Here is a 20,019-nt window from a genome sequence, read left to right on the forward strand (position 1 = left end):
TGGAGGAAACAAATCCCACAGAAGCTCGAATAGTAAAGTGAAGACTTTAACGCCAATGTGATTTGTAGAAAATTACCTCAAAAGTTAAGGTAGTATGCTCCTCGAAAGTGAAAGACTTAAAACTTTTGCTCAAACTTTCCTCAACGAAACTTTCAACCATTCTCTTACCAAATCAACAACAAAAATCAGGGATCACCGTTCAAAGCTTTGATTTAGCGAAACAAATTGCCCAAAATTTTGCGATATTTGAAATTCAAAATGGCCGCCATTCCTGTGTTAACTCTATGGGGGAAAATTAAATTTTGGATTTTCGAAAAATTAAGCCGGTGAAAGTTTTTCTTTCTAAAAGAGCTTTAAAATGAGCCCCCACAAGTGGTAGATCAGAAAATAACTGTAGAAATTTGAGAGTCCGACTATCTGTCCCCAAGGCGTGTTCTACCTTGAAACGTATAGACGTTGTATCGGCTTTAGCACGATTCGGGATTCTAAAATACACGTATGCGACTCTGTATAGAAGTCAACGACTACACTGATAAGGTATACCGTCCTCTTACAGACTAGCAACAAGTTCCCGTCACTTGAAAGACCGCATCAACAGAAAAAATCAGTTTCCAAGCAACCTCGCGGCAACAAGATTAAAACAGGCAAAGGTCCGTTGGATGTTGTTCACCAGTATGAAACGAGTGAAGGAGGGGTCGGCACCAGAAAGTTCTCTGCGTCCACAAGTCCACTGTTTCCCCTTACAGATGAGATGCAAAGGAAAAAGCAACAACGGACATGTTTCAGGAGGCTGGTCATCGGACTCATAATATTGATTGTCAGCGTGACGCTTATCACCGTTACTGGTGTTGTCCTGTACATAGTGGGTGAGTTTACGGATCCTTTCTGCAGATTAATTGATCGGAGAAAGAAAGAAAGGAATGAAGGACAGGATGGATGGATGGATGGATGGATGGATGGATAGATGAATGAAAGAATGAATTTCGAACGAAAATGAAAATTTGAATTTACTAAAGCCTGCTTGAATCTATCCATGTTCGATTCTGAAACATTCATGTTGACTGATAAACATGTCACCAAGTGGTCGAGTTTGGTACCATCATTGTTCATTCTGTTATTTCATGATTGTTTTCCATTTACTTTGCTCTGATTCAATCATTGATATTTGATTCTAAAAGACACAATGGAGATATATTTTATCGCCTGACAGAATTAACGTGCACAGTCATCTTCCCTTCACTTTTTGACCCCTCGCTGCCCTTTCTCACATGTTCATTTCAACCAGTGTCCTCGACACGTTTTGCTTATGCCACGGCTGGTCCATCACCGTCATTAATAAACTTGAAACACGTTTGCAATATTGTTTTTCCCGCCTATTTTGGCTTTTTCCTGCAAAGTATAAAATCAAATGGCTACCCAAAGCTGTTCGATAGACAGCTAGACAGAACCACAGAAACAATGCAAAAGCTGAGGGAAACAGTATCTGTACTTTATTATGATTTTCCGTGAATATATGTATATATATATATATATATATATATATATATATATATATATATATATATATATATATATATATATATATATATATATATATATATATATATATACAAATAATAATGTCTGAAATAGCAAATTTCTTTGATGCTCATCTTTTTATTAAAAGTTCTTGCAATGAGTTCTACGAAGATTAGGTTTCGTGCAACGCCTTGATGTTGTTTTCTGCAATAGCGAGCACAGTCGGGTATAGTGGACGCCGCGCGCGTGGAGCTATTCAGTCTATCGTTTTTTGGGGTTATTTTGCAGGGATGACGACGGAAGGGGGTACTTCCTACACGGCTAAAAAATAGACTTCCCTCCCTCTTGGGTAGGGCTTTCAGTGATTTGGTCTACCTGTAACATGATATATAAAGAAACACGTCGCCGTCGCCAGTTTTGCCTATTTTGTGGGGATAAAAAATGTAATTTTTTTCTGTGTTCTTTTATTTTTCATGTTTATTTTCAGTATTTTCCGGAGATGAAAAGCTAGATAGTGAAAAGTTGGTGGAAGACGAATATCAGCCCCCAGGTTTGTATACTCACATGCCATCATCGAAAAAAGCATCTTTCAAGCGTAAGCTTGCACTGTCGTAAATAGGCATCTTAAATTATTGCATCGTAACAGAGCCGAACGCAGAAGTTAGTAGAGCGTGAAATGTAGGGTTTACATCTATTTATTCACAGTTACTTTGCACTAAAGGGACAAAGTCGGCCATTTTTCATGAATTTTGTTATACTGCTTATATCGTTTGACATGTTGAAATGGATGACCATGCATATATTCGACCCCAGTTGTACACACGATACATGAAACCATTGCGAAAATGTCTTAATTCAGTATCTTTCAACATGTCAAACAATAGAAGTAGTATCTCGTATCAAACAAAATTCATGAAAAAATGGCCGACTTTGTCCCTTTAAAAGGCCAGTAATGCTGAGTTTTGATGATTTTTTTCATTATTTTTATTCTTTGTGTCAGTTTGCAAGTTTTTATTCTACTCCCCATTGAAACGCCCAGTGTTCAGCTTGCCATCATAGCGTCTATATGTGTAAAATCTACTGTTAGTGTTTTACATTTGACCAGTGAATTCTAGTCCGGACCAGAATTCACTTTCCAACAATAGCAATGCATTTTACACACATACAGGCCGAGATGCTGAATACTGTGTATATCAACATACTTTGAGAAGTAGAACAAGAATTTATGCTTGACATTGAAAACAAAAATTGTGAAAAAATAATCGAAAGTTAGCATCAATGGTCCTCTAAATAAGAAGTTAAACTTTACAGACTTAGTTCAGAGTATAAAATCCGACTGTACGATTATTTTTCTGACCAAACACTTCGCATCACAGAATATCCCATGAAGTTTACTAGGCTCAAGTTATTGCATCAAAGTTTGACCAACCACAAGAGTTGCATCGATTGCATACATGTGTTCTGACTGTTTTTATTGCATCAACTGTGGTATTAATTATTCTACCGCAAAATAAAAGGAAACACCAATCCATACTTAGAGAATTGAAACTCTGTGATAGAAACGAGAAAGATAAAGTTTGATTGGGCGCCATTTTTGAGTTTGGTCATCGCTTATATGGTGATGCAAAACGCAGCTGTCTGTGGACGTTGAATGCAGTATCTGTCTCAAAATGGAAAGAATTAAACAGCTTTCCTCAAAAAAATCAATTATTCACACCATTCGAAATAAAAAATAAAAATCAGAGGTCACCGCGCAAACTTTTGTACAAGAGAGTGAAATTGCTATTTATTTACCGATATTTGAAATTCAAAATGGCCGCCATCCCTGTGTTAACTCTATTGAGAAAATTAATTTTCAATTTTCACAAAAATAAGCAGGTTAAATTTTACGTCCATTTACTCCAAGACTATCAAATAAGCCCCTCACAAGTGGCAGACCAGAAAAGAAAGGTCTGAGAGTCTGACTACCTGTCCACGAGGTATATTCTACAATAATCTCGTATCATTTTGAGTGATTGTCATGGTATACATATCTTGCCATACAATTAACATTTCTATCTTCCTTTACAATTTTCCCAATTCCAGAGAATATGATTTTCAGAGGCAGCTTCCGTCTGGACTCAGTAAGAGGACAAGACGCCAGATTCACTGCAGCATATGAAGACCCCACTTCGTTTGAATACCGTTGGTTGGCGAGAGAAACCCAGAACGCGGTAAGTTTCTGAAGTTTGTCAATATTTAAATCAACAATTCAACAGAACAGAATCATTTGATTTTGTGAAGAATACTTAATCCCCTTTCAACATGTTTATAAGTAGACATTGTTCAATGAGATAAGCAAATAATCTAACATTTACTAACATACATGAACAGTAATATGAAATATTGGGTTTAAAGACTGAGCAATGTGCACTTTCTACCCAGCCAGTAAAGAGGAATTATTCAGAACCACTGGAAGATAACTGTGAAATAATACATCGGAATAAACTTACACTTTGTTCTATGTTATGAAAACGTCGATTTAATTTGTGCAAAAAACAGTGACTATTCTCCTTCAGTATTCTACAAAAAAATCAAATAATTTTTTTCCGTTCTGAAAAGCTATCCATGATCTGAAGATAGCGTAACTATACAGTTTAAATGTCTAAACTCGTTTGACAGTATAGCATTGTCTGAAATACTGTGAGAAGGTTGGGGGTTTCTATGGCAACGAAAACATCCACGAAGGAAGTCTTATCACAGTGAATAATTTGATTTTGATTTGATTTTATCTACTATTCAGATTGATGACATTTTCAAAGCTAGTACACTGGCAGACCGATACAACCTGACTGAAGTTATTGGGTTCAGGTAGGAAATACACTGCATATCATACAAGCTAGACAGCTCGCTCTCTGTCCCACATAAATTGTCTCACTCATATAATCGGTAAGCTTGGATGGCACACCACAGTTAAAAACCACCGACTTATCATTTGATGGCATTCAGATAGTTTGCAACTCGATATTAAAAGGCCAAAACTTTTGCCTATAACTTTCCTCAATGAAACTTTAATTCAAAACGGAGACTAAAATTCAGGGGTCACCGTGCTAGATTTGGTACTTGAGAAACAAATTACCGATATTTACCAGCATATGATATACAAAGTGGCCATCATCCTTGTGTAAACTCTATGGGGAGAAATACATTTTTGAATTTTCACAAAAATAAGCCGGTGAAAACTGATTTTACTCCATGAGCTTCTAAGTAAGCCTCCATAAAAGGTACAGCAAAACGTTATTAATTGTAAAGGTTTTAGAGTCCGAGTGTCTGTCCCCTGGGCATATTCTACCTTTCATAATATAAATATTGGAGCAAAAGTTTAGTCTCTTAATTTCGAGGCGTGAACTGCCTATGTGCAAGACTCTGAATTGTAGACAGCGTACGTGTAGATGCACGAGAGAGAGAGAGAGAGAGAGAGAGAGAGAGAGAGAGAGAGAGAGAGAGAGAGAGCGCAATGTGAGGAAGACAAATTAATGGCAAAATGTCCGTTGGATGTGGAGACATACCCACAAATATATATTAGACACGCAGTCTAAAGTTGAAGTTGAAAGCGAACGGTTTGGGAGAACTCCCATTGTGGTACACGGTTTTTATTACCAAATGTCTCATTTCACTGTTTTCAGAGAAGGAAGCATCGTTGTTGATTTCCGTACGGCATTTCGTGGTGCACAACGACACGAAACAAGCGACGGTAGCATTGAAATCACACGAGACTCGGTGTACCAAGCGTTGCATACAGCTATGACAGCGGGCCTTAGTTCACAACCTGTTAACTCAATTCTACGTGATGTTGTGGCTGCGTCTCTAGTTCTGGTAGCTGCACAAGGTAAGCCTTCTATAATGCCATAATACTACATCCTAAGACAATAAATACAGTTATATACTGACTACGAACTGTACGAATCTGCAAATTTCGTAGCCATAGATATTTACACACATTTTCTTGACTGGGTTTTAAAGATGACACAGTTCACAATAAAGACTGTATTACGATACAGCAGTATTATTGCAGGAATACGCTATCAATGAGTAAAACATCAAATTTTCAAAGATTACTCTGCAGAACACGCAAACACTGCTGCTTCAGGTATGAGTACAGTGCCAAACGCCCTCCCAGATACACTTCCTGGCTTTGTGACAACGAACAGCATGTCCACCCTCGGAACAGCTACGAGTGCGCTAAAGCCTCACCAAGGTAAGCTAAGATGACACTCTTTGATAACAGTGGTACCAACAGATTTTGTTTTGCATTTTATCACCTTATAGCATGGAGGGTTGCAGAAATGTCAGTGTCACATGTATACCGCGGTTTTGACCCCATTTTTCGCCTTATGTAGACTTTTGATCGAGGAAATTTTGATAAAATGTAAACTTGTGATCCCCCTTTTTGTCTGCTGCACTATCTTGACCTATTATTCTGTCGGAAAAGTAGCATTTTGAAGCCAGTATTTGGGTCGAAATGTAGATTTTGAACTTCTATTTTAAGCAAAAGTGTAAAGTTTGTGTTCTGTAGTGCTAACTGTCTACGATACATCTGTACCGTTACCGAAATTAGGGATAAGTGCTCCGGGGTCTGGCATGCCAGACACATAGACATGTCAAGTGACAGGACAAAAAGCCACACCATCGTTAGGATTTGACAATATCCGGTGATAGCAGCGTAACATAAATACAAAGCCCGTCATTCGGTATTTTTTAAATATGTAAACATGATAGCAAATCACTACAAAGTGTAAACATTTATATATCCATCGAATACTCTTGCAGTAAATTACTTTTTTCCTGTCATTAAATCAGTTTAATTCCCCTTATTGTATGCACTCACGTAATAACAACTTGAAGTATTCCTTTCATGAGTTGCACGCCAGAGAAAAACTCGCACCTATGTCACTACTGTATAGGCCTGCATGCGTATGGCCTTGTGTTGTTTCTCATGTTAAACGGGCAGCTTTGAAGGTTTTTCATTCCTATTGTTAAACAACACAGAACCTGCTGTGTTCAATGGTGAATTCAGCCTTCAAATGGACTTTGTTGCTGGTTACGATGACACCGAGTCTGAGCAATTCAAGGTACTGGCCTCACAGATCGAGCAATCGGTAAGAATGACGGTCCTTCGATTAAATCTCCCTTTGTTGTTCATTTAATGATTGCGCTAACCCCTGACATTCACTATCATACACACTCACTGGGTGAAGACTCAAATTATGGGAATTTGGCCCTATGTAATTTCTTTAAAACTGTCCAAGTCTAAAAACTTTATAAATTGTTTCTTTCGATGTTTCAGATTGATGCGGTGTACAGGGTCAGTGACATGGCCGAGCGATACAACAGTACACAAGTTACAGGCTTTAGGTATGACCGTATTTACTATTCTCAAAATTTTATTTGTTAATGAGAGCAAAGGAATTAACTTATGAGCTATCATATTGACGCAATCGAAAGTCTACTTTAACATGATACTATAGTAAACACTGCTCATTGCAAAAAATAGGATGTCATACATCGCGCGTGTAGGGAGACACAATACATACATACATACATGCATACATACATACATACATACATACATACATACATACATACATACATACATACATCACACATACATACACACATACATACATACATACATACATACATACATACATACACAGATACATACATACATACATACATACATACATACGTTTTTTCCTATGTACATATAATGAGTGCTGCGTCGTCCGAATCAGAAAGGTGCGACGGCGCTCCCACAGTTGCCCTAACCTGTTTATCGGAGGAGGCCGAAGAGCGTTTAACAGAAACTTAATTTTATTTATCGTGGATACGCCAGCAGATTACCAGTGTTTTTCTCACCTTGGGAATTTGATAGTTACTTCTCTTGAAAACTAATGTTCTGTTTAGTTTCCTTGAAATGGAAGTTCACGAAAACAAAGAAAAAGAGATAAACAATGCTAAACAACGATTATTGCCATATCGTTCCTTAGGGCGTGCCCAGAAAAATGAAAAGACCACAATAATTAAGTACTTTGCATTTTCTTGGCATCTTTTTACTTGTTGACAATCGTGCCCAAAGTTTTCCCAAGGGAGCTATTTGGGCTGAGAGAATTTCTGCGTCGCCATAGTCCGTAATCTTCGAAATAAATATCAAGGTATGAAATAGTTCGTTTCTACAATATGAACATAACGTTAATGATGAATGTGAAATTAACAGTATACATCCTTTCCTTTTCTTTTCTCTGCACAGAAAAGGGAGTGTCGTTGCAGAGTTCGAGATCACTTTTAATCCCGTAGAAGCTGATTCCGCTGCTGATCACGGTAGCGTTGGAATCGATAGTGATACCGTGTCGGCTGTCTTAGTCTCAGCCATTGAAAGCAGTCAGACGGGTCCGCCAGAGACATCGATATTGAGTATGGTGGACAAGGAATCTCTTAATCTCATTGAGGGTAAGTCACAACAGTTATTGTCCGAAGTTTTGTTCGAAGATTTTATCATCGTGCATTAATTTTACTTAGACTGAAAGATCCGTCGCTTGAGGACGTACGGGGAGGGGGGCGTAGAGGGCGCCCTCGAGCGAAGGCTCTTTCAGTCTATAATTTTACCTTGCTCACACAGTAAAAACTTGGTGCTTAGATAAACTAAGTAATGACAGCGTTTTCAACTACAGAGTAGAACTGCAAATATTTCCCATTAAGGTCATGCAATTGTTCAGTCGTGATTTTCGGAAATCTCGTTGGTTTATTCTGAAATATAGTGCTCGCCGTACAGCATTCGCATGTGCTTACGAACATAACACCGTTAGCATCATGCCCCATGACATTTGTTGAACTTCATTTACTACATATTCACTTTTAAATCCTCGAGTTATTTTAAAGGTATCAGTAAGTGTGGTATCACTTGCGACCTTATACTCTTTTACGTTTGGCATCCTCGAGTGTCATTTTATGTATCAGCAGATGTAGATTGTGACACGCAATTTTTGCAAATTTCAAAAAGCATTTCTCATTTTTCAATTACAGAAGTAGCACTACCGACGGTCTCTACTACCTCTACGTCAAGTTCAACGGCAGGGACTATGGCTGACCTAACCGATACGCTGGTAGTCGAGGATCCTCAATTAACAGGTAATCTGATAAAAATGTTTGCAGACTTTCGGTTAGGGCCTAATAGATTTATATAGACAGTTCTCCCGAACCCAACATAACATAACTATTAGTCGGCGCGTAAGTGTACCTTTCGTCACTGACAAACCCCCAAATTTATGTACATTTCGACACTTCAGCCACGACAGCGCTATCATCCTCTTTTACAAACTCGGCTTTAGCAGTCATCGACATACTTCTACTTCCAGCCACAACCAGATCCCAGAGATAATTCGCTTTATCACCGATACGCTCCTTTAAACATTACCAACGTTCACTGTTGCGTGCATCTGAGATAGCGCGCGAGTTTTGCTAAAGATGGAGGAGCGATGTTTCGTTTGTCACGTGGTCAATACGGCCATACGTCAATCAGTCAATCATAGCAAATCTTGTCATTTCTTTATTTATAAGTAGGTAATAAAAGTAGGTAATATCGTGTACCTTCTCCTGATGTATGCTTTCGGCATTTCACTACATGTTGACACATGCCTTGTAAACTGTCCATGTTCACAATTATTGACAAATTCGTGTGTGAAATTTCTGTCGCAAACGGACAGTTTATTATCTTTGTCTTGTCTCAATGTTACCGCCCGGGTTTTACATTGAAATTAATAACATGCATCTATTGCTAAAGTGCAGCGAGGATTATAGCTGATCTTACACAAACATGTATACATGAAAACAGACTATAATCTCAAGTAACATCAAATAAATCTCATCGGCATCAATTATAGATGTATAAAACGCAATTGTAAGCTGTCAAAGTCAATGTGAAAGGTACGATAGCTATAGTCAAAAACGTGACATAATGCATGCACTTTTGATAGGGCTGCTTGCAAACCTTACACGAAAGTTAATACAAAATGTTTTTTGTTGCTTCCTACGTTTCTTTGTACTGAATAATTTGTCAAATAAATCAAATGAAATGAAAATTTTAAAAAAAATCACCGTTTCAACATTTCATCCACAACAGTACCACCATCAGCCGTTATGACAGAAGTGCCAGTCACTGATGGAGGTCTACTGCCGCCGTTACAATTTGTACCAGGTAATCCGCATTGGTCACCGATACATTCTTTTGCAATTAATGCACGTTTATGTAGACATGTGTGTTTGTCTCCGTGAGCTACCGTAGTCTTACGTTATTTCCATATTCTTGTACAGTGGACTCTAGTTTATCCATTTTCGTATGCAGAGCTTTAAAGCAGAAAAAAGAGGAATCATTGCTGTTGCCTTGAAGTGATGTCAGAGTTGTCAAAGCAAATGTCCATAACAGCACATTTCACAAAATGGCCAGATGCTCGTCATCTTTTATTCACTTTTAGTGTTAATCACGGATATTAGGAGAGTAGAATGAGATTATGTGATTCTGTGAATGATTGCCTGTGTAAGGGACATCGGAAGAATTCAAGGAACAACAGTTTTAACTTTTAATAATAGTGTCAACTCTTGCTCAAATGTAAAACGAAATGCAATCCCTCTCCGAATCCTTTCAGGGTACGTTGAAATACACAATAATGGCACATCGCTATACCAATATAATGCATGTAATATAATGTTATTGGTTGTAAACGAATTCTAGTCTAGACAATAATTCAGATATTATCATCGATAAAATCTACCGTGACGAACATGTGTGCTAAAAATTTCAGTTGAAAATTGGATTGGTATTTACAAGTATATTCGTAGTATTTGAAAACAAATTCTATTTCAGAACAAATCCTTGAAAACACCTAGTAAATTGCATCGATATAGCATTGTTAGTATGAATGCAATGTGATCTGGTTCTTCCGATTCCTGTTTGGCTTACGTACTCAGTCTTCCGGCATATAATTTATCATTCTTGTTGTTGCCACAACGTCATATTCTGTATACACACCCCACAACAATTGCAATGAAACGTTATGTGGAGTTGAAGTTAGTTTGCTATGGTTCTAATTTTAACACAGTAGTGTTAGGATGGATTTATACAATTTTACTTAATGTCGATTGTCGACATCGTCCATGTTATTCTTAAATCGCTTAGTCTTTTTTTGCATTAGTAAGCGATTCGTTGGACTTGGTCAGTAACATTATTTTTAATTGCATTATTGTGTCACGTTTTGTATAGATTTCCTTGATCTGTTTCATCCCTGAGAGACAAACTGCATTAGTTTTCTCCGAATTACTCCTGGTAATCTTGACATGAAGGAGACGCTTTAATGCTTTATAGCTGCACAATTTTTAAATCAGATGTATGCCAGGCCTAGGAGTGTAAGCCTTTGATAATTTCGATAGCTCACGGACTTTCCAATACCAGAAACTAAATATGGTTTTCCAGAGGATAAAGCTATCTACTCATATTTCACTTGCTCGCATGTTTCTTAACACTTTGAGCGCCAAAGTCAATTTTTGTTTCCCTCATAAAATATGCCCGGTCATTTTGTTTCAGAGTTTTGCACAAGTTTTGATAATAAAACTGTAGCCAATCCGATGTGATATTCATTTGGTCCAAAGTTATTAAAACATAACGGAAAAATTCATAAAAAATTGGCAAAATGTTGCACTAAAATTTCGGTTGGAAAAATTACAAGACGCAAAGGGTTAAGAGAATTTTACTATACCCAGAGCTTACTGTACATTGTACAGCTACCTAGCAAACTTGGTCACATTTGAGTTTGTAATATGATCAGGCTAAGCTCAAAGATCGTCTCTATAGCTGAACCCATTAGCTGGATTGAAATTAAACCAGTAGCAGGGCTGAAGTTCTGACCTTAGTAGAAACTATGCAAAGTTATCATTTGGGTAATTCGGTTTATTGCTATATAATTGTTCAAAAGGTCTCTTTCTTGTTTGATCTAGAAACATCAGCAAAATCGTCGCAAATATTACCTACTCAAGAATCAGATGCACCATCGCAACAATCATTGCAGAATTGTTTTTCTTGAACAAGCAGACATAAATGACTCAATTATGAGGCCAATGCACAAATAAATTGTGAAATTATGTGGAGTTTAGTTCGTATGAAGTTTAGTTGATATGAAAGTAAGTTCTAGATTAATTTGTAACATAGTAGCTAGGTACCCGTTACCACATTGTCATACTTATTGACAATCAAGGAAGCTAATATTTCAGAACAGCATGCCTTCTATATGCTCGTAGAGCATACACAAACTTGGCAACTTTGCAAATGCCAATGGTATCAAACCACAAAATTTTAAGTATTCAAAGACAAAACACCAATAGTGCTCTTCTTTCAGATGCTTGTCCACGAGTTTTGACCACCTGTCCAGATGGTTCCTGCATCTTTTACTTTGATATATGTGATGGATTCATCGACTGTCCTAACGGTTGGGACGAACAGGATTGTTCAAATCGTAAGTAAAAGATGCTGGTGTAAATATTATCGTCGAATTTGCTCGCTTTGTAAAGGTAATGTCTTCGTTTGTCTCTTTCAATGGACTTTTCCAATAATATACAGCATGACTTCCAGTAATTTAGCTATGTTGGTTTATTTGCACTCTGCTATTTGCAGTGGATGCTATCTCTACGGAGGTGGGTGCACATATTTTCAAAGAAAGAACGTGCAAATTTCACAAGTGTCTCAACGTTTCATTTCCAACAGTGCCGTCATCAGCAGTCACGACAGAAATGACAGTCACTGATGCAGGTCCGCAAAAACCACTTGTACCAGGTAAGTCACTTGGTCACTGATACATACTTTTGTTGATATTTCACTTTTAAAATTAGACTTTTTACTTTTATTTTTGTGGGTTGCCATTGTCGTTAGATACTTGCCATCTTATTTCATACAGCCCTCGAATTCATCAATTATTGTAAATGTACATTATTTAATGTTACTATAAAGTGACATTTGAGCTGTCAAAGCAAATATCTAATACAACATAATTCACAAATAGCTAAAAATCAGTTATCTTTCTTCACTATCAATGGTAATCATGGATTTTGAGAGATAAGAATGAGACCATTTGTGAATGATCACCAGTAATGGCACGTATAATGGATATTGGGGAGACTCCTGGAAAACAGCTGTAACTTTTTATAACAGTTTCATCATTTTTAAACATATAATAAGTAAATTTTTTAAACATATAATAAATAAGTAATTTTGGGGTGTCTGATATTTCCAACAACTCAGACGCTAATTAGGAGAAGAACTTTCTTTTTTTTCATTAAGAATTGTCCTTCCTCCGCAATTCTCAAACCACTGAGCGGGTTTTCCTAGCTCTACTCATTATTTATCCTTATGGCATTTTGATGCGTATTTGCTTTCTTGGCAATCCGAACATTCTGTAATTTTACCTTCAAGGAGTTTCATTAACTATGGTTTTCGCATTCAGTTCGACGAGACATTTAGTTCGTATGTTTCTTACTTGAACGCAGGCCGACATTTTTATACAGGACACTGTCCTTGAAGGCGTTCCTTAGCTTGAAATACAAGTTTCTTCTGCTCTGCACTGCTCTGCATTTTCCAACGCAAATTTCACGATACCAGGAGACCTACCCGGCGGCTACGCATACGAACTGATTCTACAATCTTAACTTTCGTACAAACATCTTCTCCCAAAGCCGCCGACATTAAAGGGACAAAGTCGGCCAGTTTTCATGAATGTTATTTGATACGAGATACTTCTTTTTGTTTGACATGATGAAAGATACTGAATGAATGGATGACCATGCATATATTCGAACCTGGTTTTAGACAAATTAAATGAAACCAGCGCGAATCATTTTCGAAATGGTTTCATGTATGGTGTCTAAAACCGGGGTCGAATATATGCATGGTCATCCATTCATTCAGTATCTTTCAACATGTCAAACAGTATAAGAAGTATCTTGCATCAAACAAAATTCATGAAAAATGGCCGACTTTGTCCCTTTAAGTTGACTTTTATCACCTATATTCTCCCCATTATCTTGATGGATACCCGTGGTAAAAATGGTAACTTCGACCACGTCTACGGGATTAATAATGTCACTACCATGCCCCCTCCCATAGTAGCGAGTTCAAGCTCCAAAAGTTTGACGTCAATTCCACCAATATCCAATAGGAAATCATCCCTCAAGCTTTCTATCTTCGAGTCAATCACGCTTTTTAGGTCATTTCTCAATTTATCAATTTTGCTTTCGATTGAAAGACGAATACCTTGTTGGCCTTCCCGTAGCTAGTGCAACAATGTCATTACGTCATCGGCATTGTCTCTGCTTGACACATTGAGTTCATTACCATTATCAGGAGCCGTATGACTAGGTCTTTGTCGTTTTTCCTTGTTTGATGCCATTTTCAACCTAATCGCAGCTTCAAAAGGTAGAAGATCAATTCTCAGCAAATTTAGACGCAAGATGAAACGAACATTACCAATCAAATCACGAATGTCGATAGTTTTTCAGGACACTGTCTTTCGAAGCTAAGGCCGTGAACAAGAAAACCCCCTACTGTCTACATTTGCAAAAATAACTCTATTTAGAAGTATATTCGTGTTCTTTTACCACAAAACACGTAGCAACTTACAGTTTATTGTTTATCAAGATAGCATTGCTTGCTACACGCACTTTGATCTGGTCCTTTCGTTTTCTATGTTGATTCATTCATATATTCGGTATATAATTTATGATTAATGTGTTGTCTCAACATCGCTTTTAGCCATGTCACAACGTCATATTCTGTAAGCCGTTGGGGCATATTCAATGAAAATGGTGATTTGAAAATAAAATTCTGATGTCAAGCGCTCACACCAACCCCCTCATATCCATAACATTAGAGTCACATAACGTCATTGATTTGAGAACGAATCAATTTTATTTCATTTTTCAGTATTCTGTCTAAGGTCTCAGATGACATGTCCAGATGGTACATGCATCAATATCCTTCAACGATGTGATGGAACAATCGACTGCTCAAATGGCTGGGACGAAGAAGATTGTTTTGTGGGCAAGTAAAACATTTTGATCAACATTATAATTGTTGACAACTTTCTTACAATCTATCTAAGAATTTCACAGGACGTTAAAACTGAAGAAGAGATTATCAGCGCCAATTATAATCGTCTAAAATAAGATTGTAAGTTGTAAATTTCAATGCAAAAAGGACTATTACCATAAGAAAAGCAAGCAAACCTTAAGTGGAGCTGCAGTTCGTATACCTTTCGGGTTCCGAATAATAATACTATTGTTAGTCCATCAGTCCATACTATTTTTACGATATGTCGATTGTTCAAATCTTCCATTCTGTTCCTCCTATTATGAGGTCTTTTTGTAATGGTAATAAGTTCGTCAGGTTATGTCAGTAACATTGAAGTTCGAAGAAGGCACTTTATATGCTTAATATCTGGACGATTTTGAAATGAGATGCATGCGTAGGAGTTCAAGAATTCTAATATCTCACGGAGTATCTGAGGCTGAAGATATCTAATGTGACTTAGGCTACACTCACACATATACTGGGAAGGGGGGAGGGGGCTTGAATAGTTCAGGGGACTTTACATTTCTTGGGACAGCAGAGGGGTAAAGGGGGATCTGAAATATTTTGGTTCCCTATTTTTATCTTTTTTCAGATTCCTCATTTTGGTAGGTAATGCGATAACAATCAATGACTCTCTTTTGTTTTCCCATTGCTTTAATGTTTGCAGTGATTAAACAAATTCTAGACTTCATCTATTATTTATTCGAACAAAAGAGGTCTGTTTTGCCAAACACATTCAACTTTACATTCAGATACATCTGTCGTCATTTGTCGAAGTAATTCCAGATTCAGTGACTCTCTCCCTATGATTTATCCTCCTGAATTGGAGATGAAATAAACTACTGGATGACCTTCTGATCTTCTGCTTCGTATTTGGGTATTTAGCGAGAACTTAACTTTCATCGATTTTCCATACCTAGACAGAAATATTCCACTATCACCAGCCTAGAGAGTATACACATCCCAGCGTTTTCGTTATTCGGGAGCATGTAGTTCATATTGTCATTTTGCTGAGAGACATACCCACCTCTCTTGCAAACTTATAAATCAAGGTCACACAACCCAAAGGTTTATCTTGACATTCAAACGGTTTTTTGCAAGTGTCATCAGCAGGTGTCATATTGACAAAATGTTGACTAGTTATGACATTCATTTTCAATTTATTTATGAAATATGTTATTCTTTCACCGTTGAAATTGATTTGCTTCAAATGATTTTAGTTGTTTGTTAAAGATAATCTTGCGCAAGTGTTCTCCGAATCGGATCAATCTTTGATAAGAAGAAAACGCTTTATGTTGTTAATAGGTGGCCAATTTTAAAAAAGGGAATTAGCTTTGTCTGTTGTTATGCACAGTGGTATTTCATCTGATACCATCCTAGTTTAGGGCGTGAGTGACAGCCAGTATTCACGCATCGACTGGAAGAAACTTCCAGGTCATGCTAGATCTTAATTCACAGAGCAAATTAAAAGGCCATTCGGATAATATCAGCATTCATGAGTGATGTGGGTACGTTAACAGTAATTTCAATGATTCGTCATATTTAGAAACGATCGATTTGTGCAGTCATAATATTGATGATGCTTTGACTAGTTCCACTTGAAGTTATTGTCAGCTAAATGGACTTGACTGCATTTTCAGTTTTCGCTAACAAGACGTACAATTGTTCACACATACATCAACGTTTCATCCACAACAGTGCCACCACCAGCCGTCACGACAGATATGACAGTCACTGATTCAGGTCTACTGCCGCAAGTACCACTTGTACCAGGTAATCAACTAGATCACCGATACGTTCTTTTGTAAATATTTGGCATTTAGGGACTGGTCAGTTTCTTCAGCCTGGGGGGGGCCGGTGGATTATTTTTTGCCGATGTCAAAAAGTGCTGACCCCCCCCCCTATTCCAAATTTTGAAAACAGGGTGACCCCCCCTATTCCAAATTTTGAAAACAGGGTGACCCCCCCCCCCGCACGCGACAATTGTAATATGTAATAATATAATACTGTAATATATATATATATATATATATATATATATATATATATATATATTTTACATACATTTATAATTTAAGTCATTCTGTGTGTTAATGAAATTGTTGGCATGTCAGTTGTAAGATAGGAATTTCAAAGTGTCAATCTTATAGTTTGAATACAGTACATTTTGAATGAGCTGTATTTTGAATGAGCTGTGAATGTATTTTACATTTTCTATGCTCTTTAACCAGATGTCCTGAACTGTTGTACAGAAATGGATGTCAATCATTAATATCAAACAGGAAAAAGCAGTAAATCAAAAACTTTGATGGGTGTTAAGACTTGCCAGCCATCCAATTAAATCTCCTGAGGAACCATAGAGAGGCATTTTAACCAAATCTGATGTGTGCAGAGTCTGAGATGACCTTTTCTTGTAACATTGATATTTGTGCATGTTGCTTTCTCATACTGAATTCTCATAGAGAGAACAGAAAAGTATCAGGAATTTGTCATGCTTTTCATATGAAATGCAGATTTCATAATAGTACACTTTCACTTAGCAAACATCAAGATATCTCTGGCATATATCTCTGATTTATTAAAGTATAGCGCCCGAAGGGCGCGGAGAAAAATATGAAACATCCTGATATCTCTGATATATATTTCTTGTATATTAAAGTAATGCACAGGAAGGGTGTGCTGAAAAATGTCTGATATATTAAAGTAATGCGCTCGAAGAGCACGCTGAATAATATTGAACATACATATATCTCTGATATATGTATGCCTGATATTTTAAAGTTGGGCGTGCTGAAAAATATGTCTGATTATTAAAGTTACGCGCCCGAAGGGCGCGCCGAAAAATGCAACTGGATGAAATTTGTGGCTGACATGATGCATTTTAGGCAATGATGAGCCTGTGTCGAAATTCAAAAACACACTGACCCCCCCTGTTGGGCATTTCAAAAACATGGTGACCCCCCCTATCACCAAAGTCAAAAACAGGGTGACCCCCCCCCCCCATGAATCCACCGGCCCCCCCAGGCCGAAGAAACTGACCAGTCCCTTATGAGGACTTTTGTGTTTGTCTCTCTGAGTTGCCGTAGTCTTACGTTATTTCCATATTCTTGTACAGTGGGCTCTAGTTCATCAATTTTCGTATGCAGAGCTTTAAAGCAAAAGAAAGAGGATTAATTGCTGTTGCGATAAAGTGATGTCAGAGTTGTCAAAGCAAATGTACATAACAGCACATTTCACAAAATGGCCAGATGCTAGTCATCTTTTAATCACTTTTAGTGTTAATCTCGGATATTAGGAAAGTACAGTGAGATTATGTGATTCTGTAAATGGTTGCATGTGTAAGGGACATCCGAAGAATTCAAGGAACAAGAGTTTTAACGTTTGATAATAGTATCAACACTTGCTCAAATGAAAAACGCAATTCCTTTTCCCTCATCCCTTTAAGGTATGTTGAAATACCAGATAATGTCATATCGCCATACCAATGGCAACGCAATACATATCATGTGATGTTATTGCTTACAAACGAATTCTAGTCTGGACAAAAAATCAGATATCATCGATAACATCGACCAGTAAGAATAGGAAGGCTAAAAAATGTCAGTTAATAACTGTATTTTGAAATGATTTTTGCAGTACTTTTGCATAAATTCTAAGTATATTCCTTTTCTTTCAGAACAAATCCTTGAAAACACATAACAAATTGCAGCTTAATGACCATCAATGTAGCATCTTTAGCATGAACGCAATCTGATTTGGTCCTCTCGTTTCCTGTTTGAAATTGGTTTTCTTATGCATGTTTTCGGCATATAATTTACGATTTTAGTCATTGCCACAACGTCACATTCGAAACACCTGACATCACTTCTTGGTCTTCTGGCCAGAGGTCCATATATCTTTCTTTCATGAATATGACTTTGTTTGTGTACCGTCTATTTACTGTCTGTTCTGTGCTGTTTTGTGTCTATGTTTACAACTATTGTCTTACAAATTTTGACCTAGTGTTATTGGATTATGGATTGGTATGATTGCGATTATTTCTATAAACACACACCTAGCACCTCGACACAAGCAAGCACATAACATGTGGAATTGCACTTCATTTGCTTTGCTGGTTCCGGTTTCTGATTTCCGATATAATGTTGGGATTCATCTACACTATTCTACCAAAATAATTGATTGTCAACATCTTCCGTTTTATTCTTATTATTGTGAAGGCACTGGCGTACTGCCGCAAGGCCCATTTCTACCAGGTAATTCATTTAATAATCACGATACGTACTTTAATAGATATTTCACTTTTAATAATAGACTTTACGTTTGTTTTTTTTGTTTGTGGGTTGCCGTTGTCGTCATATTCAACATAGTTCGCTAATGCTAATTCATCAATTATTAGCAATGTTATAAGAAACTGTATTTACTAGTATATTCGTTTTCTGAAAAAAACTGGAAAACAAAAGCAATTATTACAGCTTATATTTTATCAGGATAGAATTATTAGCATGGATGCAGTGTGATCTTGTGAATGCGTTTTCTATGTAGATTCAATCATGCATTCGACATATAATTTATGATTGGTATAAAGTTGTCTCAACTTTGCTCTTAGTCAGTCCATAACGTCGTAATCTGTAAGCGGTTGGGGAAGATTCAACATAGACAATAATTAGATACTAATGTCCAGTGCCCATACCAACCCCATCATGCCCATATCATTGGAGTCTCAAACGAGAACCAATCAATCTTATTTTATTCTTCCAGTGTTCTGTACTAGGAGTCAGATTACATGTCCAGATGGTACATGCATCACTTTCTCTCAACAATGTGATGGAACAATAGACTGCTCAAATGGCTGGGACGAAGAAGATTGTTTTGATGGCAAGTAAAAATATTGATCACCATATAATTGCTGACAACTTTCTTACAATCTAACTACGAATTTCAAATGACGTAACATTGAAGAAGAGATTATTAGCACAAAAAAAAATTGTCTAAAAAAACGAAAGGGAAAAGTGTCATCTCTAATAGACGAATGCAAGTCCTTAAAAACCTGCAAAACGCACACCATAATAAAAGCAAGCAAACGTTAAGTGGAGCTACAGTTCGTATACCTTTGGGGTTTTGATTAATAATACTATTGTTAGTCCATCAGTTCATACTATTTTTACGATATGTCGATTGTTGAAAGCTTCCATTCTATTCCTCCTATTGTGAAGTCTTTTTGTAGTGGTAATAAGTTCGTCAGCTTATGTCAGAAACATGTTAGTTCGAAGAAGGCGCTTTATATGCTTTATAGCTGGACGATTTTAAAATTAGATGTGTGCCATGCCTAGTACTGTCAGAGTTTAAGATGTTCG

At 37.1% G+C, this 20,019-nt stretch overlaps 1 protein-coding gene across 4 annotated transcripts in view; it reads left to right on the forward strand.

Annotated features, from left to right (window-relative positions):
* Window positions 1-20,019, forward strand: part of LOC139115608 (uncharacterized) — a 40,867-nt gene that overhangs the window by 7,389 nt on the left and 13,459 nt on the right. For all 4 annotated transcript variants that reach the window (XM_070677866.1, XM_070677863.1, XM_070677864.1 and 1 more), the window contains exons 2-18: window positions 557-866; window positions 2,006-2,068; window positions 3,604-3,731; window positions 4,301-4,368; window positions 5,184-5,386; window positions 5,612-5,755; window positions 6,547-6,656; window positions 6,845-6,912; window positions 7,808-8,007; window positions 8,581-8,685; window positions 9,677-9,751; window positions 11,943-12,059; window positions 12,308-12,376; window positions 14,519-14,635; window positions 16,364-16,438; window positions 18,883-18,918; window positions 19,424-19,540. In XM_070677866.1, the coding sequence (XP_070533967.1) occupies window positions 557-866; window positions 2,006-2,068; window positions 3,604-3,731; window positions 4,301-4,368; window positions 5,184-5,386; window positions 5,612-5,755; window positions 6,547-6,656; window positions 6,845-6,912; window positions 7,808-8,007; window positions 8,581-8,685; window positions 9,677-9,751; window positions 11,943-12,059; window positions 12,308-12,376; window positions 14,519-14,635; window positions 16,364-16,438; window positions 18,883-18,918; window positions 19,424-19,540 (2,005 nt within the window). The remainder of the gene's footprint in view (window positions 1-556; window positions 867-2,005; window positions 2,069-3,603; window positions 3,732-4,300; window positions 4,369-5,183; window positions 5,387-5,611; window positions 5,756-6,546; window positions 6,657-6,844; window positions 6,913-7,807; window positions 8,008-8,580; window positions 8,686-9,676; window positions 9,752-11,942; window positions 12,060-12,307; window positions 12,377-14,518; window positions 14,636-16,363; window positions 16,439-18,882; window positions 18,919-19,423; window positions 19,541-20,019) is intronic.

This window comes from Ptychodera flava, chromosome 17, assembly GCF_041260155.1.
Source record: "Ptychodera flava strain L36383 chromosome 17, AS_Pfla_20210202, whole genome shotgun sequence".
Lineage (NCBI taxonomy): Eukaryota > Metazoa > Hemichordata > Enteropneusta > Ptychoderidae > Ptychodera > Ptychodera flava.